General features: G+C 33.9%; 1 protein-coding gene across 3 annotated transcripts in view; it reads right to left on the bottom strand.

The window, feature by feature from the left end:
- CCDC178 (coiled-coil domain containing 178) overlaps positions 1–25,267 on the bottom strand; it is a 559,051-nt gene that overhangs the window by 273,784 nt on the left and 260,000 nt on the right. For all 3 annotated transcript variants that reach the window (XM_064378981.1, XM_021670019.2, XM_064378982.1), the window contains exons 16-20: positions 17,292–17,354; positions 15,587–15,748; positions 13,924–14,037; positions 9,280–9,425; positions 5,602–5,761 (exon numbers count right to left, since the gene is read on the bottom strand). In XM_064378981.1, the coding sequence (XP_064235051.1) occupies positions 5,602–5,761; positions 9,280–9,425; positions 13,924–14,037; positions 15,587–15,748; positions 17,292–17,354 (645 nt within the window). The remainder of the gene's footprint in view (positions 1–5,601; positions 5,762–9,279; positions 9,426–13,923; positions 14,038–15,586; positions 15,749–17,291; positions 17,355–25,267) is intronic.

Here is a 25,267-nt window from a genome sequence, read left to right as displayed (position 1 = left end):
TCCACAATAGTATATGTACCAAAACGTAATAATGACAAAAGCAGAAAAGTATCACAGAAAATATTAAAATGATAGAAGCAAGAACCAATAAAATTCTCATACAAATGAATCACTAAATAAAAATGGGTTGAAAAAGCAAAATCACTCTAAATATTTTACATAAAGCTTATAGAAGGCACATCTATAAAATTAAGTCAGAAGAGTCAATAATAGAATGCAAAATTAAAGTAGTGTAATGCACAGTAAAGCAGGAGTTAATAGCATTAACTTTAAAATAATACAAAAGAAAGTTACCATTTTATAAAAAATTACAATCCAAATGATCATTTAATAATTATAGCTTATAATATTCACTGAATAACAAATATATAAAGCAAAGCCCACAGAAATAAATCAAGTAGGAAATTTAATACACTATGAATAGTCTATGGCAGATCAAGTAGACTGAAATTTAAGAACTTTCATTATGTGGAATCTGTTGTTAACCATATTAAACTAATTATTTCATTGATTTATTTGCTCACGAATTGTTTATGAAGCAAAAGTTGAAGACCACATGCAAATTACTTATTTGAGATAGGTGTTCACTCTGTCACTCAGGCTGAAGTGCAGTGGCACAATCACGGTTTACTGCAGCCTCAACCTCCCGGACTCAAGTGATCCTCCCACCTCAGCTTTTAAAAAAGTACAAAATAGAATTACAGACCAATAGATATTCCAAATTAAATGATTGTAAATTGAATCTAGTAATGTATTAAAAATTTTAAAAACCATAGCTAATTAAGGTATATTTAAATATGCAATTTGATATTTGAAAACTCATGATTATTTTAGTTGATCAAAAGGGAAAAGTCAGGTACTTTTGCTGTTATGCTACAGTGGGTGAAGGCATTGCAAAAATGATATGATTTTCTCAGGGAACATTCATTTTCCAGTGGAAAATGACCCTGAGAAAAATAGAACATTGTTCCCAAAACTATGTTCATTGGGTATTAGAACAACTATATAAGACAAATACTAATTTGTAGAAAAACTGAAATGGACTACAGCCAAATAATTGCAATAGAGGCTTCAAGGTAGTTAAAAAAAGGAAAGCTAAACATGGTGGTTGCCAATGCAGAAAATAAAAAATCTATTCAAATTTCAGATAGACAGTGCTTTAATATAGTATTAGCAGTAATTCTGCCACATGTCCACAAGGAGTGACATGATGGTAAAGAGATTCGCGGCCGGGCGCGGTGGCTCACGCCTGTAATCCCAGCACTTTGGGAGGCCGAGGCGGGTGGATCACGAGGTCAAGAGATCGAGACCATCCTGGTCAACATGGTGAAACCCCGTCTCTACTAAAAATACAGAAAATCAGCTGGGCACGGTGGCACGTGCCTGTAATCCCAGCTACTCAGGAGGCTGAGGCAGGAGAATTGCCTGAACCCAGGAGGCGGAGGTTGCAGTAAGCAGAGATCGCGCCATTGCACTCCAGCCTGGGTAACAAGAGCGAAAATCCGTCTCAAAAAAAAAAAAAAAAGAGAGAGATTCGCAAAGAAAAGAAGCTTCTTCCTTATTTAATGGATCATGCTCTAGGCAAACACTCAAAATATGTTAAATATATATTTAGGAATCAACCATATCCACGTTCCATCCTTCCTCTATATTCTAGTGTTACTCCATCCTGTTAAGTACTCGTGATGATTGAAACACCAGATCAGTGCCAAAACATGAGGTATTCCCTGACACAGAATTAGCACTCTTGCCACCAATCTTCGAATTAAAATTTTCATTCCTCAAGCAGCAATAGATTTTAACAAGTTACTTTTAAAAAGCAATACAATGTGCCTAGTTTATATAATTAATGTGTGATTAATTGATGCTTAATCCTATCAGAAGTTATTTTGAAAGAAATATTAATTATGTAAAGCAGATTCCTGACTTAAAAAAATTTCATGTTATAGTAAAATAGTCTTTGCAACAGAGGGCTGTCAATAAGGCAAATTACTCTTGCCTGGGAAATTCATTGGTCAGTTCCTCTAAATGTTTCCAGGTTTATCACACATTCATTTTCCACAACTGAGACCACAGAAAATGTGATTTTTTTTTACTAAAAGTAATCTCTAATTTTTCAGAACAGTGGATGAGGCCACAAATTGCTGTTTGTAATCTGGATGTGGTGGTCGTATGCATAATTTGGGTGTGACCACTATATTCAAATCTATTTTTCATATCTTCTATCTTCCTGCTGATGTATCTTGAAAATGGAGTCTAGGGTTTTGGTCATTCAACACTGAGTGCCTTAAATACAGTAATACTCATGAAATAGTTGTGAGAATCCAGAAATGATGAGTGACCAATAGGATAATAATATATAAATTGTAATAATCTCTACAATATCTCAGAAATTAAACTTGTTTCAAATTTTTACTATTCCAGTATCTGGTAGTCAAATGAAACAATGTATTAGCTAAAACTTTTCCACATGAAAGGGTCAAAAATAATTTAATATCCAAATTTGGGACTGCTATAGCCAGAGGAAGAGGTATTTCCTGAGAGTAGAAAATATGAAGCAGAATAAAAAGCAATTAACTCTACAAGGAATGGGGGATTGTCTCCACTAGAACTCCATCTTGAAATTATTCTTCCAGTGTAATTCATTGTACCTCTCTCATAAGCTAAATTATAGAGGGAGAGCAAATCTGTGGAAGAACACACAGAGAAATGCAGTAACATAGACAATACAGCTGGCCTTCTAAGGACAACTCATAACAAATTATATCATATATAAGCTCCAGTTTTGTACAGATCTTTCCAAAAGCAAGGACAAATATCAGTAGCTAGAGCTATAGTCCTCTCATGAATATGGTACACTGAAAATTTAATCTTAAGCAATGGCATTTGCAAATTATAGAAGTTGGTAAAAATGCCATGACATTATAAACAATCTACCATTTAGGATATATGATATGAAATTGCCTACTGAAGAGAGATAAAGTTAACTTCAGAACCATGCTGTCTGTATGTTATCTGGTTTGCGTATATTTTCTTATTTTATTAGCTGTTTGTATTTCTAATTCTATGGTGTGTTTTTTCATATTCTCTATTAACTCTATTGTGGCTTTTATGAAGTATTTTATTAAATCATCCCTACAGATGACCCATAATTTTTATCAATTCTTTTGTCCAAAAGGGACACCTTGGATTAGTAACATTACATTTATAATGATACCTTTAATGAGACTCTTTTCTTCGCAGGAGTCCTTTACATTACATCCACATTTACAAACTTACCCACTTCCTAAACAGGGATGAGGTCAGGTTTCTATGAGAAATCACATTGTTTTTTCACTATTTAATACTCAATAACTGATAATAATCATAGATAAATAGCATCATTAATGATGAGGCACATCAATCTCTAAACTCCACATCTTCAAACTATATGATTCTGGTCATATAAGGTGAATGTACAACAAAGAGCTATCCAAGAAACTGGTAAGAGAAAACTTCATGTAAATTTAAGGTTATTCGACAAGCACTGTTGACACAGTTAAGAGAATCCTTAAGTGCTAGAAAGCAATAGGCAATTTAACCATTTTCACTAGAGTGGGAAGTATCTGGAAAAGAAAGAGAATGAGACAGAGAGAGAGAGAGAGATAGAAAGAGAGATTGATTCAGCTTCTGCACCAGCATGAGTTTGGTAAAGCATCAGGAGTATCAGGCTGGTGGAGTTTGAACAGTACTTCTAAAATGCTCCTGCTTCTTGCTACTGTTATGCATGTGGACAACAAAATTATCCAAACAAGCATCCATTATCTATTTATCTATTCATTCATTCAACACATATTTATTGGATACTTCTGGCCAGACATAGTACTGAGCTTTTAGGATATATAGAAGAATATGAAAGAAATTTCCCTCCCCTTAGAGAAGACATTATTATGGCAGGAGACAGGCAGACAAAAAAAGGTGTAAATGAATTACCAAAACAAGTTTAGATAGAGATCAGTGCCCAGGAAAAACCATGAGACCATAAAATGCTTCCAAGTGGCTGGGGGTGGGTACACTTGGGAGTAGAAAGGCAAGGACAGGCTTTTTGATGAAAAGAAATGCAAATCTCAATAATTTAGAGGCTAGTTACAGAGTATGTTTTATTCATCTCTCTCCTGCTGACCATCTTTTGCCATTTCACTAATTATTATTGTTCCATTATAGTGCTGGAATGCCAGTCGATAAATGACTATTGAGACCCCACTGTGTTCTCAGCACCACTATGATTGGAAAATGTGGTTGAATTAAAATAACTAATTCTACTGCTGTAATAAAATATGAGGTGGGGAAGAATGCTTAAGTCGGTAAATAACTTAAGCCTTCTTGTTCTGAGAGGTGTATTGTAGCCTAAGCTTCCTCCAATCCATTCCTAGCTCACATATCTGAAACTCAGCCATCGGTTTCAGCAGCTCCTCTAAGAAGAGGCATCATGTATTGCCACTAGATGGCACCAATTATTTTCATATTTTTAGGTCAAAAAAACCCTTTTTTAAAAATGTAATGGCCACATTTAAGATGGAAGAATGTTACTTAGCATTGTTATTAATATTATTCTCTTCTTAATAATTTTCTTATAGACAAACTGCAGCAATAGAACAAAAGAAGATATGTTCTTTCACCCACATACTTGTTCATTCAATGTACATCTGTTCCAAATAATCTTTAAAAAACTGTTCTCACATGTCTTTGGGTATGTAAAAAGTAGGCAAAGTAATTGAAATATAGATATAATAATTGAATATATAAATATTATATTTGACTATATGAATATAAAGATCAAAATAGCTGATATAAGTATATTATGAAACTATATATACCTTGAAAACTTTCACAGAAAATAGTTTTAAAATAGTACAGAAAATTATTTTCTTTTTTAGAAAAAAGTCCCATTGTATCTTTCAAAACTGAGTAATATTTTTAAATGCATTTTTAAAATGGTACTAACACAAATTACAACTAAATGTAACAAAAACTGTTGTGAAATGTAAAATGGGATAGGACTCATTTAACTGAATGCAAACATTTTATAAGTATAGCTTTATACAATTTGATTAGTAAAAAATCAGGCCTAAAAGACATTTTTAATACAATTTCCCTTTTTCAAACAAGTAAACTTACAGGTCCATTAGGATATTATGAAAAATTTTTCTACAGGAAAAGAGCATGACATATTTTCATTCCTCAAAAAAGTTGGTTGGTAAACATTCGAAGTATATTCATTCAGAAACAAATGATAACCATTCTCATCTTTCATTAAAAGCATAAAAGGGCTCTGGAATAAATACAGTCTACATTTTTATATTAATAGAGTTCAAAATAAAACAAAGTATGATAATAAATGAAAGTACACATAAAATGCATTGAAAAGTATAACATGCTCTATGAATATGTTACAATTACTTAGAAGAGACAATGAAAACTTATAGGTTTATTATGCTAACAAATTTATGTTTAAAATCTGAACATCCTTGCTACTTCAGGATAAAAAGTGCCTCAAAATAGCTGCTAATTTAACTATCACTATATTTCGTTCATTCTGAAGCAGTCAAAAATAATACTCACCTGAGTATGTTGAAGAGTTTTTTGCCTTACAGCAAGGAGCACTCTAAATCTCTGATCTTCCTCAAAGAGTCTCTCTTCACAGTCTTTTTTCTCTTGCATAAAATGATCGAACACAGTTTGTGCGTGTTCCCTTTTAAATCTCATACTTATAAATTTGTTCCTATGAAGAAGGAATTTCATGTGCCACTAATCAATTCACATTTTATTTTATACAATGCATTTATGATACATTTTAAAAGACCTAAATTGAAAAATCTTTAAGAGCCTTCAGCTGACAGGCCTTAGAAAAAATCCCTAGTTTTTTCCGAAGGCCTACTTCCATAGGGCTACATCTAAATCATCCAGGTAGAAGAAAATCTATGGAAAAACAGTGGATTCTCTTGGTTGCCTATCCAGCATGCTTCTGTTCTTTAGGTACTTCAAGAAAACCCTTCCTCCAAGCAGCCTGTAACTCTAGAGATATATTCTGATTAGATTAGTCCAACCAGCATATGACCCATTGTCCAGGAGTAAGCAGATATATTAAGATAGCTCAATGAAGTGAGTGAGAAGGACTTACTTCCATGTAGAAGAGCTCATACCCACTAAATGTGACTTATAACTCATGTTTTCAAAGTTGCCTCCAACAGCCATAGTGGAGACAGAAAAAAATGAGTGCCCGGTGTTGAGCTGTTGAATCAACCAACATCCCTCCCTACCATTATATAAGATGATGCACTTTTTTTGTTGTTATTTAAGCTGGTGTTATATAAGATGATGCATTTTTTATTATTTTGTGCTTCCTGTTATATAAGATGATGCATTTTTTTATTGTTTAAGCTGGTATGCAAATAGGTGTGTATATGTATGCGTGCGTGTGCATGTCTGTATTTTATCATTTACAACTAAATACATCCTAATGCAAAGGTAAATAACTTTTACGGCGAACTAAGTAGTTATGCAAGGAACAATACTACTAGAAAAGTATCAAAACGTGGTTAAATAATACCGGTGATAATAACCTGCTTGCCAAAGTTGAGCAGCAACTCAGTTTCCAGAATAAGGTATCTGAAAAAACCTCAGCACAGTCTAATTCTATCCACATTAGTGAACAAGTCTACTGATAGAGAAAATTAAATCACTTGCACAGTTAGCTATAAAGGCAGCAATACTAATATTTTGGGAAGGACTAAAATAATATCTCTGCTTTTAAATAATATCCCATTTAATACAACAAAAACACCATGAAATAATAATAAGATAGCCATCTAGAGTTGAGGAACCTGAACTTGCGTAATTAATTAGCTTGCGTAAGCTCAAATAGTCGGTAAATGACAGAACCAGAATTCAAATCTAGGGCTGCCTTTCTCTGATTCAGCAGTTCAACATTAAGTACTCATTTTTTCTCTCTTCATTATATCTGTTATCAGCAAATTTGAAAACATACCACCTTATTTACACTTAATGGATGTGAGCCTTTTCTTCTACAGGAAATAAGGTTCTTCTCCTTTTTCATCTACCTTGCCCTGATTTTTCCTTTACATCATTCATACCAATGACATTCCAAATTATTAAGTGATGTCTTATCAGTAACCAATGATACTGACATCTAGGAGCATAAAGAATCAATTGAATTCACACAGGAAGGAACTAGTGTGACCAAAAGGATAAAATGTTCATAGTTACTCCTCCCAAAAATTGATATATTTTGACCACATGTACTTTGTTCTCTACATTGTTTTGATATTGAATTATATTATAGCATTTTATTAATTATATCTACACAGACATTTATATACACTATATATATGTATATCTATGCAATAAAATGGTGTTTTCTTCCTCCTAGTGATAAAACAAGCAGACTTTGAAGTCTTATGGGTCTGGATTTTAATTTTCCACTTTCTGGGTAAGAAATAATTATAAAAATTAAGTGAGGGTCAAGAATGGCTTTGACTGCCATTATTTTTAACACCATATTTTAATTGTCTTATATATGTGCGGTTTGTCTCTCTGCAAAGATCTTCAGACACTTGAAAATACACTTTCCCACTTGCCATCTTTGTCTTTATTGGGGCCTGGCACTATGCCCACTATGAGTTCCCGATAAATAATTAGTAACTTGTTATGGGAACCTACTGGATATATAAGTAGATTATTCATAAAACAGCTGATCTTCCTTTGGAATCTCACTTTAGGTGGTCAGTCAAAAGGGCACACACTTGGAACAGGATGGAGCTAAGCTAATGCTAGCTCTACCATGAGTTAGAGTGTGATCTTAAGTTCCCTGAGCCTCTGTCTCTCAGCATTCATTGGAAATGATTAACAGTTTAACCATTTGCTATAAGAATTGGATGAGACAAGGTATACATATTGTCCAGGATGCACCTGGCACAACAGCAAGTCATTCAATGGTAGCTTTATATATTATTTGGCATTATCTATCATCACTGCTAATTAATAGTTGTATAAGTAATTCTACAGTATTGGCTAATTCATTTTCTCCTTTTCTTGTTGGAAGGCAGGGTTTTGTCAAGTTTAGAGAGAGAACTGTTTCAATGAGACATGGAAACCACTCTTGTCTGAAAGGCCATATAATCCAGCGTCAGAAGTTAGGATTGAAGTGGGAGGAAGCCTGAAGAAAAAATTTTCATCAGCTCCTGAATTAGATCTTTATAAGTTTAATGTAAGTTATATAAATTCATATTTATATCTTTGAGTCCCAAGATATTTTTGCAGGTGTTAAAAAAGGTGGATAAATATCTTTCAAAGTAAATGATATGTTTCCCTGCTTTTTCACATAATATACTGAATATGAGTAGTCTTTTTCAGATAAAGCTGAATTATCATGTTGAACATAAGTTTTTACCCTATGATAATAACTAAACAAATCCTTGATGGGGGCATTGACTTGGCTCCATTGGAATGCATGGCATCAGGCTGGCCATAACTTTTTTACACTTTATCTCTTAAGCATTATGATTTTGCTAATGCTTATGTTAACCTTTTATATTTAATGCAGGCTGTTGTCCCTAAATGTGGACAATGCATGTTCCTCTAATACTCCTCCAAGTCCAGTTCTCAGTGTTTTATAAGACAGAAAATGAGAAGCAAAATGAGTAAAGGAGGAGTACATAAGTTCTAGGTTAGGGTCTAGGGATACCCAATGAGCCTCAGCACATGATGATTCTCCAAGCCAAAGGCCTTACTAACCCTGAACAGTTATATCCCTGACTGATGAGGTGACTGATAAGAAACTTTTGAAGATGATAAATGTGAATAAACTGTATGAGGTTTTATAGACTATCTGAGTCTTAACTCTTACCTCAAAACTAATAAAAAAAAGTTTGGGTGAAAAACCATAAATTATTAAACATGGTGTATAAATACTGATACATCTGAAAGTAATGAAGAATATTATTAATATCATAAAGAATAAAAGTTATTCTCATTGGAAAGGGAGAAATATTCACAGTTATTCAAATAAGAATAAACCCAGAGAAGCAATAAAAAATGAAAAGTTTATGATTATGCTTTTATAAACTAAAATTATTAAATATCATACATATATTCCACACTAAGTTATAGTTTAAAATATGAACCATTTTAAGAATGCATTTTAAATATGGAAATTCAATCTAATTTTGTTTATTAATATTTTTAATATACTTCAGATTTTGATAAAGTTTAAGTACTTACTTTAACATTTCAAGTGTCTGCTCAAAACCTTTCTTTTCCTCTTCTTTTGCTTTTAATTCCTCATTCAATTCATTTATTTTTGCAAAAAACATAATTGTCTTACTTTTAGTCACTTCTAAGTCATTAAAAATCAGTGAGCGTTTACTCTGAAAAAAATATATACAGAAGTGTTTTAAGTACTTGGATTTTCAAATCCCTGCTATTTAGGGACACAATTACATTGGCTGTGTGAACAATTAAAAGTTAATAGTGGGCCAGACATGATGGCTCACTCCTGTAATCCCAGAACTTTGGGAAGCCAAAGCAGGAGGATCACTTGGAGCCAGGAGTTCAAGACCAACCTGGACAACAAAGCAAACACCTGGTCTCTACCCCAATTTTTTTTAATAGCCAGGTGCGGTGGTTCACACCTGTAGTCCCAGCCACTTGGGAGGCTGAGATGGGAGGATCACTTGAGTGTAGAAGGTCAAGGCTCCAATGACGCATGACTGCTCCACTGCACTCCAGCTCAGGTGACAGAGTGAGACCCTGTCTCTAAAAAAACAACTGAGGTTTATATTCTCCACTGTTATATCTGATGAATTTTCTAAAAAATAAAACGATTTATTCTCTCTGTCCCAGACAAACTTTCTTACTCACAGATTTCATGAATAACAACTAATATTTTATATTTATTTTCCTATAAAACATTGTAATTTGTCCAAGATTTTGAACACTGGGTACTGCATTTGAATTTTCATATCCTTTCTGCTTTGTTTCCTTCTTTTTCTGGAAAGTTCTGAAAATTTTCTACTGATAAATGAGTTTCTTTTCTCCTTATACTAGAATGTAATGAAAATATAGCAAATTAGAATTTGTTGATGGGCCCACTGGAGTATTAAGTTATGGGTGGTGGGGGGAGGTAAACTAAAAGACAGAAAGCAGAAGAGAGTGAGTATGGGGCTTCTGAGTACTGCATGCTCTCTATACCTAAATTTGATGTTTAGGTCAGATTTCATCATTCATTTCTTAGTTTTAGATGAAGATTCTCATCTTCAAAGGAACCTGGTTTTGCATATCTTTTAACACATTGCAAAATTTATTTAGCTAATATATTTATGATCTGGTCATCTATGCTCATAAGCAAGATCACCAGTGAATTTGTTTCTTATGCCACTAATTTTTGGTTATGGTTGCAAGGTTTTAGTTTCATTATAGAATGATTTTATAAGATTTCCATGCTTTCTTATGCTCTGTCAGTGGTATGTGTAGAGAAGCTCATACAGTATCTTGACTCATTCTTGGTTTTATTGGTAGAGTTTGGACAAATTCAATTTCTTCTCTAACTATTGATCTATTGTGTTTATTTCTTTTGACCCAGTTTTCACCATTTGTATTTTATAAATGATACACTTTATATAGATCTTAAAACAAATTCCTGTGCCAAGTGGTATTCTTTAATTTACTCTGCATATAATTATATCCCTTTTTTTAAAAAATTATATCCCTTTTAATCATTCTCATGGTTGTTAACTTTCTTTTTTTCTTCTTTGCCCTTAGTAAATATGTTAAATGTTTTTAGGCTTTTTAAAAAATCAAAATCATTTATTGGTAATGTCAAAGTATTATATTGGCCTATGTTATAAATTTTGTTATAATAGTTTGTCATTATTAGTAATTTATAAATAAATGGTAATATGTATTTTAGTTACTTCTTAGCACAGAAGCAAATTAATAACAGAAATGTGATTTTAAGATACTCTCTACTAGAGTACAAATTCCAGTCTCTACTTAGTAGAAAAGGCAATGGGGGTGAGGGAGTAATCATGGGGGTTACAATGCACCAATGATTGTACTATGCATTGTATTTGAACTACGCCTTTTATGATTCACAGTAACAATATAATCAATGTTATATCCACATTACAATAGGAAATCCAGAGTAGTCCAAGATAGAATAGCTAGTTTAAGTGGTGACAACTGGTTAAATACTAGATTTCTCTGACTCCAAAGCCTTTACTATTTTCTCTATACCAAAACTGGCCCTTGCCCTTTGTCACTGCTGCTAAAGGAACTTACATGAGATTATAGTATACATAGTAGGTATTGGCATGCATGAGTTTGAGATTGGATAGAAGGGAATTCTTGCTGCTTGGGAATTTAATCTCTTTAAACCTCAGCTCTTAATTTATACAAATGGAATAGTAAGTACTTCACAAGGTTGCTGTGATAATTCAATGAAATGATCTGAGCCATGTTTGCCCTTTGTCAGCACATTGAAATCAACATTAACAAATGTTGTTGATAATAATGAAGCTAATAAGAGGTAGCTGACCTACCTAACGTCTACTCATAATATTGGTTGAAGACAACACCCATGCTGGGAAAATGATTTTCTTTTCTGCTCCAAATTGACCCAGTCATTTTTCACTGCTGTAGTAATCACATCTTCCACTTATGACTCCTAATTCCCAAATTCTAGTGTGCAAGAAATGCCACTACCAAGGATACTCTCTTAAGTATACTTGAATGTATTTAAGCATTTGACAAGAGAAACCCACAAAATCCTGGGTACCAGACAGGTAGGGCTGCATACTGTTATGAAGTCTACACCAAATATACTCCATAAACCCTGCAATTCACTCACTTCATTTCTTGTGCATAGCCTCATGCATTCTGAGTCATCTTCCTCAGAGAAGCTACTCTCTCTTTCATCTGAAGATGTGAATATAGTGCCTAATAGACCTAGTAGGCACTGAATTCATACATAAGACAACAGCATTAAAGTTGCAGTGCTCTTGGACTTTTCTCTCATTCTTTTGGCTAAAAAATATGCTGACTCCAACAGTTGAGTCTGGGTTCTATTTCCATCTCTATTGAAGAAATGAGTCTTCCCTTTGCCAAACTGTTATTTTAAAATATTCTTGTGACACAGATGGGTAAAAAAAAAAAAAAAAAAGAAAGAAAGAAAGGAAGAAAGAAAGAAAGAGATAGATGGACATGAGGTACATAGGAAAAGTGACTTTCCAGGAAATAGATGAGAGGCACTTTGTGCCTGTGGTGTGTGAGAACATGGGGTGGGGAAGTGGAAAGGCAAAGAGGTATGTACAAGGAGCGTCACTTGGGAGTCATGAGGACATCATTATAGTTCTGGTCACAGTGTCTTTTATAAAATGCAAATAAAAGTAAATTATTTAAAAATTTTTTTTTGGCTCTTGAACTGTACTTCTTTTGTGAGCTGTAGCTCCAACAGGGCATTACATAATTTAGAAACCTTCTGCTTTACACTCTCTTCATCAAAAGCAAAGCCAGTGTAGGTCTTTTCTCTGGCAAAACAGAATATCATTTTACCATGTAAAGTCAATTCTTTATTTTAACTGAAAACTAAATAAAGAGTTTGTGTACAAAACCAGTAGTAAGATGAATGGAAAAAGTTGATGTTAATTGGCTAAGTGAAGATGCTTTCTAAGAACAAAATCTTAGTAGTAGTTGGCTTAAAATTTAAAGAATTATGTATATGTTTTAAATTAAATTATTGTCTTTTGGAATATTAAAATTTAGTCAAATTATATGATAGAATATTAAAATTAAAACAATTAAATTACATTAATGATTCTAAGTTCTCTACCTGAAAAAGAAAATGCTCACTAGTTTTAAGCATGTTTATATTAAATGTGATGCTTTGTAGTTTCAGAGTGACAGATTGACGATTTCTGGCTAAAACAGTGGACATACATCAATAGAAGATTCCAGCCATTTAACAAAAGTGTAATCATGCGATTTTTTATTGTTTAATTTTGACTTTTCTCCTTTTCTTCTTGTCCTTCTCCTTCCTCCCTTCCTTCTTTCCTTTCCTTTCCTCCCTTCCCTCCCTTTCCTTCCTTCTTTCCTTCCTTCCTTTTCTTTCTTCCTGTCTTAGTTTTTTTAGGCTGTTGTAACAAAATATCTTAGAATGAGTACTTTATAAACCACAGAAATGTATGTCTTAAAGTTCTAGAGCTAAGCAATCCAAGAACTAGGCAACAACAGATTTGGGTTCTCATGAAGCCTCCCTCTCTGCTTCAAAGATGGTATCCTCTTCCTTCATACTCATGCGGTAGAAGGGCAAGCAAGATTCCTGGTCCCTCTTTTATAGGGGTATTAATCCCAACAAGCTCTCATAATCTAATCACCTCCTAAAAGCCCAGCCTCTTGTTTAGGATTTTGTTTCAACATATGAATTTTGGGGGACTGCAAACATTCAGACTATAGCAATTCCCTTCATCCTTCCTTTTCTCCCTCTGTTTTTTCTTGTTTTCTTCCTTTTTTCTTTCTTTTCTTCATCTTCATTTTTTTTTTAAATCTCCAAGCAAAAGGAGACAGCATGGCAATCACAGAAAGCAGTAGACTTCTGCATGAATCCAATATTAATTTTTCCTTGTATTTATCCTGATTAGGAACCATGTCCCTAATAAACTAGACCAGTGAGAAAGATATTGTAAGAGAAAGTAAATGAAACACAGGACTGTGTGTGTGAGTGTGCGTGCTTTTATCCATATATAGTCGATTTAGCACAACCAGTAAGAAATAAGACACGTTCATTTAAAATTAAACTTGCTTGAATAATTTTTATTGATGTATGTAAACCGTAAATTCAAAATTATATTTTGAAATTAAATATCTCACCTCAGTTTCTGTTAGTGCATCAAGGATTTTCTTCCCCTTTTTTCGTAATTTTTTCTTTATTTTTTCCATCTTTTTTCTAATATCATCTTTCTGCTCAAGTATACTATCAAGTATCTAGAAGACATTCAGATATTAAGATGTGCAGCATTTGTAACCCAATTATCCTCACTTAGGTCAAATAGTACTTAAGTGACTATTTTAATAACAACAGCATTTATTTTGGCAAATAAAGGAAAAGAACCACCACACATGAATTACAGAAACATACTGTAAAGTCTCAAAAATATCAATATTCTACTTGCATTATGTGAGAAAGACAAAATCTAATGAATTTTAGTTAAGCAACAAAAATAAATAAGCTTACATAGAAATTATGAATTTTTGTTATAATATTTATTTTAATCAAAACTAAAACTCCAAATACAAATGTAAGCAAAAATGTGTAAAAACTTATTCTTCCTTAGTGTGTTCTAAATTATTAATTCTTATAATTTATTAACTATTAAAATATAATCAAATCAAAAATGATTACTGAACTACAAGAAAACATAAAACCATGGCTGTTATAAAATCAGAGGAAACAAAAACCATTAATCTTTTCTGGAATTCATTGTTATACTCAGACAACTATACTTAGGCTTTCGATGCAATTAATAAATTTCCATCATTAATGTAAGGGAGAGCCATCATTAAAATCATTTATCCCACTAGATGTTTGTACTGGTTATATATTTATTGCAGGAGCATGATGATGGCACTTAGGAGCCCTAAATAGAGTGGTACTCAGAATTTGTTGTTCCATGCTTCATGATCTTGTACAAGTTGCTCAGGCTGTTTGAGCACAAATTTTCTCAAGTCTTTGATACCAGTAAACTCTCTCTTGCCTATTTCATAGGAAGGCTTTGAAGCTCAAAAATCCTTTAACATAGAAACACTTTGAAAATCACAATTTTAAGAAATAAAGACATTTTGAAAATTATAAAGGATTAAAAATATAAAATTACATTAGTATTTGAAAAGGAAAAAAAGTCTCGTTGCCAAAATGGCTCAAATAAATATATGTATGGCCTGCCTGCAGGGAAGGACAAGAATGAATAACTTTTGCCACACCCTCTAGTTCTCCAAAAGACTAATGACAGGATTAATACATGTTTTTTGGCTGAATTTTTCTTTGGGAAGGGCTAGTGATATCAGTTACTGCCATAAACTTGTAATTTTGAAAATATTTTATCAACATTTGCTTTATTTTTCATCCTAGCTGTCTAAACATCTACATGCATCAAAAATTTACCATAAAAATGTCAAGATCTCTTACATTTTATATGCAAATAAGCACAACTTTGGCATCTCATTAGGGAGGAGTGAAGACTTTGAATTAAATTTAACATAATGAACGTTCATGCCAGATAAGTCACTACTCACACCTAAGAACTGCTTTTCCCAAGTACACTCTAAGACTATGGGGTTCTAGATAATAGCATTCATGGTCTTACTATATAGTTTCATTGTGGATCAAATTGTGTGGTCCTGAAATAGTTACTTAGTTTGCCCATACTTTTCCTATGTGAAATCATAATTTTCCAAATAAAAATGTAAAATTACACACATAACTTACTAATGTATATATTTCTGCAAATTGATTTTTGGATTATTAAATGCTTACAGCAGAATGCTCTTTGTAGAGATTTCTGATTCTTTCAGTTTCATCTTCTAATTGATGCAGAGACTCCTCTAGTTCTGCCAGTGATATGGTGCATATTGCTCTCTTTTTCATAAGCTCTTTCCTCTCAAGTGCCTGGACTTCATGCATGGCATACAGTTTTTCCTGCCAACAAAAATTTTAAAAAATTCACTCAGTTATTAATTACTTAAACATTTATTATTGAGCCTCTTATTCAGTGATAGGCAGTAATATTTGTTGTTATTTGGAAAATCAAATAATACAATAAATACCACCATAAAATGAATACAAACGTTTTGTGTGTGTGTGTGTGTGTGTGTGTGTGTGTGTGTGTGTATATATATATATATATTTTTTTTTTTTCCCCAAGCAGAGTCTTGCTCTGTCAGCCAGGCTGGAGTACAGTGGCATGATCTCAGCTCACTGCAACCTCTCTCTCCCAAGTTCAAGTAATTTTCCTGCCTTAGCCTTCTCAGTAGCTGGAATTACAGGCATGTACCATGCCTGGCTAATTTTTGTGGTTTTAGTAGAGAAGGGGTTTCTCCATGTTGGCCAGGCTGGTCTCAAACTCCCAACCTTAAGTGATACACCCACCTCAGCCTCCCAAAGTGCTGGGATTATAGGCATTAGCCACCACAACCCAGTTGAATATAGTATATTTAAAGAGAATACAGTTATTGTTAGAAGAAATGAGAGAAACACTTTAATCAACAATAAAAATCAAGCATTTAAAAAATATATTACCTAGCCCAAAATGTCAAAATCAAACATTTTAAGTAAGGATTGGAGGACACCAAGTTAGAGAACACACTAGCAACATATCTTGGAATATATGCCAGTCCTGTAATATAAGACAAAGCAAACTCAGAGGAAGTTAGTAACAAAATATTAAACAAAAAGGTCTTTCCAGTTAGACACTTAGAAATAAAACATGTGATTAGAAATAAATTAGGAAAATTAGAGTTTTGAAACATATAGAAGCACACACTGCTTCTATGTTTGAAAATGCCAAATTTCATAACAGAAAAAAAAAAACACAAAATTTATGTTTGCTTCAGGGAGAAGCAGAGGTGTAGATCATCTCACAAAACACTGTTTGAAACTGTTTTGACTCATTTTTTTCTCATAATAATAATACTAATTTCAAATATGTATGTATTTCTGCAGTAGAGATATTCTAGAAACATGCCATGGATCAAAAAATCTAATTGAGATTCCAAAGGATATGCAGGTGGTAGATGAAGATTTTAAAAATTCAAGTTGATTTTGCTAGCTTACATGCTTTAATTTCAAAATGTTTATATAGAAGTATCATAGCACATTTTTCTTTCAGGGTTAAATAAAGAAATCCAAGTGAAAAACACTAAGAGTAAAGAAAACATAACATCATCACAAAGCAAACTAAAGAGTCAGACACTTAAAAATAAGATCCCACTGCCCTTTTACTAGACTGGCAGAATTTCCCATTAAGCCACAAATTGAGATATGTGTATGGGAGGTCAGTTACTTTATGCATGATCAGACATTGCTGGTTGTACACAGAGGGCAACTGTCATCAGCTAGGGAGAGAAAACTGCTGGCTTGCAAACCAAGTAGTGACAAGATGCCTCATTACAGGCAAATTTAAAATGCTAAGTAAAATGCAAATTAAAGAAAGAATAAAATATTGAAACCAAATTAGTATTACCTGAAGCACCATTCCAGCAGACACTTTACCTCGAGTGAGTTTTTTCAAGAATTCTTCTCTACCCTATATGTTAGCAAATTTTTAAAATAAGAGTTTTATTAATAAAATATAAAAAAAAATTTTAAAAACAATTGCTAACATAATACAGATTTTTAAATGTTTCAATGTAGAGAAAAATATTAATTATAATTTAATATGTGTATTTTTAAAACCCTGGTCTTATTTGAGGCAAAGTAATTAAGTGGTACAGCACCAGGAATTAGACTACAGAATTTTGATTTTTTTCAGTTTGCATTTTATAGTCCTAAACTTAAAAAAAAAAGTAACGAGAAAGTGAAACCAGGTAGTCATCAATTTCTTCTTTGAAAAACCATCTTCTTTTAAAAATCTTCTTTTAAACTTCTTTTAAAAACCAGTTTGTTTTTATTATTACTTTCCAGAATAAACATTCTACTTTCAAAACAAGACAGATGCAAGTCACGTGTGAAGTGTACAAAACAAGAGCAGATTCTCCATTTGGCTGGAAAAATTCCTTTTTTTAAAAAAAAAAAAATCATACCTTTAAAGTTTGTAGGGAAAATCTTTTGAAAAATCTTTTCATTGCTACCTGGATAAATTGTTTTAAATTGTTCATGACTGACTTTAAATTATCACACAAAACCAGAATTGGAAGTAGTTCATAAAGTTCCTTCTGGCTTAGAATTACATCTTGGAAACCCTGATTTGAGGGAGGAGTTGGCTGGGATTTAGGCTGTCTTCCAGATTTAAAAGTTATATATATATATGGTTTTGCAAGGAGGAGCAATGGAAATTCAGAAATGTCTCCAATACCCCTACTTCAATACTGCATCCTTCACCATATCCCAGGGTCTATAGAGACAATACAAAGAAACAAGCCAGAATACCTCTGCTCTAACACTTCCTCGACTCAATATCAAAACCGTCAAAATTATGTTCACCTCAAGCAAAAGAATGATTCCAAAGAAGGAATCACGAAGGTGGTAAATAAAGCAGTAACTTTGAGATATCATTTTACTTAAGGATATATCTACATCTAAAATGAATTTATGCAATAATACGTTTTGGTAATTTTAAATAAATTAGCAACCTCTTCTAACATGATAGCAGATACAGCACAGTTTTCCAGTTTGTTTATTATTTAATAGAAATGAACAAAATTTAAAATGACTTCATAGATTGGAGAAAAATATATCATATTCCAAAATAGCTAGATTTGACCTTGTCTGAAACTAACTGAAAAATGTGTATGTATGGGTATGTGTGCTTTTGTTGTGTTTCATGTATTGAGAAAACACTTGGTGAATAGGGTGAAGCCAAAGAAACAAACAGCTATCAGATTATGCAGAATCTCCCAGGTACATTAATACAATTAGTGAAGAATAGCAAACAAAGTGTGTTTTAGAAAGATCACTCTGGCTACAATATGGATTGTTTCATTTGTGTTTCCTTAATATTCACTCATCCATTCATTCTTTGAATTGTTTTGTTTGTTTTTTTAATTGTCAACTAGTGAGAAAGCAAGTTGTTATTGAAATGAATTCAAGTCTCTTACATTGGATAAATCAATATTGTTTGAAAAGAACTTGAGAATGTATGTCATGGAAAGACCTGCAGGCAGTATATGAGAAGTTTAAATAGATAAGAAGTCTGAAGCTGCAAGAATAAGACACTTGTATTTCTCTGAAAAGATGAAAGACAGTACATTTGAAATCTGCGTATCTATATAAAACCAACTCAACCTGTTACCAGTGGATAAATTTGTATACTCCATGGGCAAAACATCTGTAGCTTCTGTCTAGCATCTCAAAGAACTTTTCCAAGCTCCATTTTCTACCATGCCCCCAAACCTCTGTGACCCAGACAGCCAGGTTAAATGACCAGTCACAGGAAAGAAAGTATTTCTCATTGGCTGGGCTGCCAATTGCATGCTTATCCAAGACCCAAGGCCACAGGGAGTGTTTCCAGGCAGATGCTCAAGGCCGTCCTATGATACTCTCCCCTTTACAGAAAATGGTCTACCCAAAGTACTGGAAAAAAACACCAAGAAGCCAGACAGTTTCTGGGAGAACTACTGAGTACTTTCAAAACACCAGAGAGTACCCCAAAGACTGATACAGGGAGAGCTATGATGGTCAAAGGTCTTAGATCACAGGGTCCAACATCTGAGAGAGGGGATTTATTTGTTTTCCCATCCTATTATCACAGGCATTGTTTCCTGTAGAGTTAACTCTAGAGTGGAGTTTAGTGTATAGGATACATATGAAGGAGCATACTTGGATTTAGCTCCTGTGGACGGGAGAGGAACAAAGCAGGATTGGACAGAGACATACATAGGCTGAGCTGCAATGGAGCCCAGACAATCTCTATCAACCCCACAGCAAACCATGGGGCAAGAATGGTCCAACAGATTTGCCCCAAGTTGGACTAAGGTGGCAAGGCTATCATTCTATTTTATTGGTCATTAAATGTGAGCTACCCCAGGAATGGGAATGACCTTAAGCAAAGTGACTGAGCTGATTCCTGAAGGAGAATCTAGGCAGTTACATTCACCAAACATTGTAAATGCCATAGGTTACCTCAATGAGAAAACTACCACTTGTACTACGCCTAGCAATGATGGCTAACATACATTATATGCTTTCTATGTAGAATTATCGTGTCTTAACTTCACAGTGAAATCTATAAAATAGTTATTATTGTCCCTTTTGCACATAGGAAAACTGACACAGAGAGATTACATAAATTGACCAAGCACAGAATGCTGGCAGTTGATAGAACCAGGATAATCATTTACACAATCTGACAGAGAGTATCTCGGTGACACCCAGATATGTAGGAACGCTCAAAGTTATAGGAATATTTAATGTAGAGCCTTCTTACTTTTATGTAGGGCCTCCTTTAGCATGAGGCTTCCCAGGCAAATGGGACACCTCTTTGAATTCTGAATCGTTGCCACCTATAGTTGAGATTGAAGAACTAAGCCTTCAGGTGAAAGGGTGCCAATTAGCTAGTTGATGCCACAGTTCCAAAACAGAATGTACTGGAAACTTATGAGCTCCTGGGGAGACACTACCTTTAATTATTCAACACGAATTATGTAGCTGCTGAGAAAAAGCCAGGGTTAAATGAGTTCAAATTACCAAGAGGAAAAATGTCACAAGAACTATAGTGTGGTCTGCTTAGTGAAATACTGATTGCCTACATTGAGCAAAATCCTCTAACCCAAGGCTATTTTATAATAATGTGTTGAATAGCTCATGTAGTTTATGGAATGCCATACTGAGAGGGAAAAACAGAACTGCTGTATGAGTGCTCGAAGTATGGCTCCACTGAATACGCATCACTTTCACACCACGGTAAAGTTGAAAAACCATAACTGGAATCATTAACTTAGAGGCTCTGTGTGTGTGTGTGTGTGTGTGTGTCTGTGTGTGTGTGTGTGAGTGTGAGTTAATTATCATATCCATTAGTGAAATAGCTTCCAGCACTTTGTCTGTTATATAATATTTGCTGAATGAATAATTTTTTGAACAAACAGGTTTATGATTAACAAACAAGCTTGCTTTTGATCTCTAGGTTGGGGAATTAAATTGTAAAAGTTACAGATTCTTTCAAACTAAAAATATGTCATTTAAAACAAATATCTTTATGTGAGGAGAAGCTCAGGGCCCAATAATGTCACAATCACATTTATATATAGTATCTTTAAGATGGATGATAAAACAAGGCCTTTGAGATGTTTTTCTCAAACAGATGGGAGAGGTGGTAGAAAATGCAGGGAGGTTGATTCTGACTTAGGATTCCATGTAACATACATTCGTAAAGTATAAATACCGGAAAAAGTACTGAAGGAGGACTGCCTTCTCCAGAAATGTGGCCTGTGGCTCAGCTTGTGCTAAACCTTCAAGTTCTTCAAATTGTCAATTTATTATAAAGGGAACGAAAGCCCAGAAAAATTGCCATTTAGCAACTCTTCCAATAATGGATTCAACTAAGAATCACTGATAGATGCTAAATCCACTGGACAAAAATGTGTTGGAAAAAATAGTCACACATTCCTAAAATATTACTCAATTGATTGCTTATTAATTACAATGGGGAAATAAATACATTTCTTGACCATAACTTTAACTGATCAAAATATCACTAATAATGAGACAAACATATACCATGTGCTTGTGGACACAATGCTATATTATTATAAGTATATAATGTTCCTTCCAGATGTGTTTAATTTGTATCTACTTATGAAGAAACAAAAAGGTAAATCCATAGTGAGAGAAATTCTGCAAAGTAACTGGCCTAGACTCTTAAAAATGTCAGTGTAGTGAAAAAAAAAGCTTTTTTTAAAAAAAGGAGAGACTTTTTAAGATTAAAGGAGACTCAAAAGTTATGACAGATATAGTGCATGGAGCTCAATGTCATATAGCAACCAATGGAATTAGAGAAATTTGCATGTGGACTATATATTTGTGTTCATTATCTAATTATTTGATTAGATATATAATTTTGCCTCTTAGCTCCAAATCTGCTGTTTTTATCTCTGATCTGTGATAATGGAGCTGGATCCTGTGAGCAGTTTCCTTTTGCAGTTTTACTTTTGGAGTAAAACTGGAGGGGACAGGCAGGCAGAGCTGCAGCAAGGGGGCGCTGTGTCCCAGTTCCTTGTTCCAGGGAACTGTTATTTTCTCCTTCCTCCTGCAGAACTGCCACCAGCTGGTGTGTGGGGAGATTCACTGCCCACAAACTCCATTCCACCTCCACCAAGTCTCTCCAGCAACTCGCAGATAGCTGCTGCTGAACCCCATGCTGAGACACAGCCCCACCCTCTTCAATAAATCCTCAGTCCGCTTGGGAGAGGGCAGCCTCTTCCACGCTTGTTCTTTCTTAGGGTGCTTTCTCTCAGCCCTCTAGACACTGGTTGCTGCCTATGTTTGCTATTCCTGTGTTCTTTAGAGCAGGGTTGGCAAACTTTTTTTGTCAAGGGCCAGATAGTAAATATTTTAAGCTTTGCAGGTCATAAGGTCTCTGTCACAACGACTCAATTCTGATTTTGGAGAAAAGGAATAAAAGAAATCAAAGGATCACTTTGAAGAGCTTAGAAGAAGCCTGGAGCAAAGGAAGTGACAATATCTCAGAAGCTGGAAAGAGGGCACTTTAAAGTCACCTTTGACCTGCAGCCTGGTTTTAGCAGTCACAAGCCAGAAGGTGGCAGCAGAGAGCTACACTGCTGGAAGAGGTTCCTGTACTAGGACAAAAGACAGCTGAAAGGAGGATGAAGAGTGAATGCTATGAGTTCAGAAACCCACGTTCAAAGAGAAAAACGGAGCGACACCAAATAAAGAGATCTAAGATCAGAATCAAAGAAATGGCATCAGCTTACTTTCCAGTGACAGAGAAGCACTATCAGTAAAGTTAGAGAATTTATGTTATGTAAGATTTGAGATCAGGAAAGGAAGATGGATACTTTAAAACAAAGAATTACAATCCTAAAGCAAAATTTGAAATATGTTTAAGAACTATGGGCTGGACTGAATTCATGGGACAAGGTATCTCTGGCTATGGTTGTGCATTTTAGGACACATTTTGGTGGCCAGGATCCTAACACAAAGTACAGGCAGCAGCCCTACCTGGTTCTATCTGAAATAGGATATGACACTATTTTCTTTCTTTTTGTATGAAAGTATATGTGTTTTTGATAAAATATTTTTAATTACAAAAAGAAATAATGTAAATATTCACATCCACAGATACTCATTTTGAGTTTTTGGTGTAATTTTTTTTTTAGGTCCTGAATTTAAAGTTATTATCTCTGGTAGGGTCAGTCTAACAAGGTCTTTCTTATCTACTACAAAAGCAGAAGTCTCATGAATTTTTTTTTTTTTTTTTTTTGAGACGGAGTTTCGCTCGTTACCCAGGCTGGAGTGCAATGGCGCGATCTCGGCTCACCGCAACCTCCGCCTCCTGGGTTCAGGCAATTCTCCTGCCTCAGCCTCCTGAGTAGCTGGGATTACAGGCACGCGCCACCATGCCCAGCTAATTTTTTGTATTAATAGAGACGGGGTTTCACCATGTTGACCAGGATGGTCTCGATCTTTTGACCTCGTGATCCACCCGCCTCGGCCTCCCAAAGTGCTGGGATTACAGGCTTGAGCCACCGCGCCCGGCCAAGTCTCATTAATTTTTAAAAATTCTACATTGAATAAATTTATAATTTATCTTAATACTCGTAGATTTAACCACTATTCTATTATTGAGAAATTTGTATACTTAAATTTTTCTATTATAGGTTATAAGTATATATTCATGGTTTCCATAAACAAACATTTATTGAGTATCTGTATAAGCAGCACTGAAATGTAGCAGTGTATACAAAATAAAAAATTACTGCCCTCATAACAGTGTTTTCAGTGGTGGTTGTATTCACTGTTTATAAACATCCTTAAACCTGCATCTTTGTTGGCTTTGTTCTTGGTTATTTTCTTAAAGTTGTATTTTTAGAAATAATGTTACTGAGATACAGCCTATGAATGTTAGATTCTTTACATCTGTTGATGAATTGCTTTCCAGGAAAGCTCTAATTTACACTGAATTAGATACTTCAGCCATATGAGTCATTATATCAAAATATCTTTACCAGTATCAAATATTAGTTTATATATATACATATATAAAATTGAGATAACACGTGTTTTTTTCATAAAATAAGTGTGGGAGGTAAAAGAAGAAAATGTATATAAAGTAATATACTTAAGGCATCACTCATATTAAGTACTCAACAAATAACTATCATTATGTTCAACGTGCTGTTTAGAACCCACGCATTTATTACAATTACTGGGAGACAGACTTAAAATATGTAGGCAAATTGTTAAAGATCTTTTTTTTTAATCCTGAACAACAAAGGTAGTCCCATTCTACAGGAGTATTTTTATGCTATTTATCCCTAATACCTTTAAGAATTTATTATTTGTCAGGCTCCAGGTCGAATGTTTTATAAACAATATTACTTATTTATCACCCAGAGGTACCATATAGATATCGCTACGTTTATTTAAAACATGAGAAACCTAGACTAAAAAAAGTTACATGTATTTTCAATGTTCTTAGAATAAATAATTAGCATAGCCAGGATTCGAATTAAGAAACATCTGACTCTAAAGTCCATACTCTTTCTACTGAACCACATTTCCTTTGCAACAGTAAGAAAAGTAGAATCAAAGTTCAGATAATTAAATGAAAATACTGAAAAATCAACATGCCATCTAATTTCTGACAAGCAAAGCACTAACCCAGTAGAATAGAGGAGGAAATTATGTTCCCATATGATATTTACAACAAGCTGAATATAGTTTTATTATGTTCTCAAATGTTTTGCACCCATTAAGACTCATGAATGTCCAATGCTTTACTTCTATCACATTTTTCATGTCTATTTACTCCCTCAAATGTGTCAGGAAAATGAAATTTTCTAAGGCTTGACTAAGGGGTTACCCAGCAGCCACTGAGGGACTTTAATCCTGCTGTACCTTCACATTGTTTCTGTGTTCCTTGTACTCTCCATTCCTTTTTCCCGGCAACCATTTCCCACTAATACAGATTAGATATTCCAAATATTATGATTAATAGCAGTTTCTTTTTCATTCAATTTTGGCAAAGTATTCTGCTTATGAATGCAGTGGAAAAAAATCTTAGTAAACAAAACCAATGAAACAAGCAAAAAAATACGAGATCAAAGTTACAAATATGGAACAGAGATAGGAAAGTGATTATGCTAGAAATGTGTAGCATAAATAACTGAGTTTCTAAGCTGCTGAACTCAGAGAGAAACAAGAAAGTTTAGGGAATTCCTAATTATTAATTACAAATAAATATAATTTTATCAAGAAAAATTAACTTTTTTTTAAATTCTAAAATCTGAGGTCAATTACTTTTGCAGGTTTTTTGAGCATATT

The sequence above is a fragment of the Aotus nancymaae genome, unplaced genomic scaffold (assembly GCF_030222135.1).
Source record: "Aotus nancymaae isolate 86718 unplaced genomic scaffold, 86718_ANA_hifiasm-v0.15.2.pri h1tg000020l, whole genome shotgun sequence".
NCBI classification, from domain to species: Eukaryota; Metazoa; Chordata; class Mammalia; order Primates; family Aotidae; genus Aotus; species Aotus nancymaae.
The sequence above is the reverse complement of the archived record's forward strand: the minus strand, read 5'-3'. Positions and strand labels throughout refer to the sequence as shown.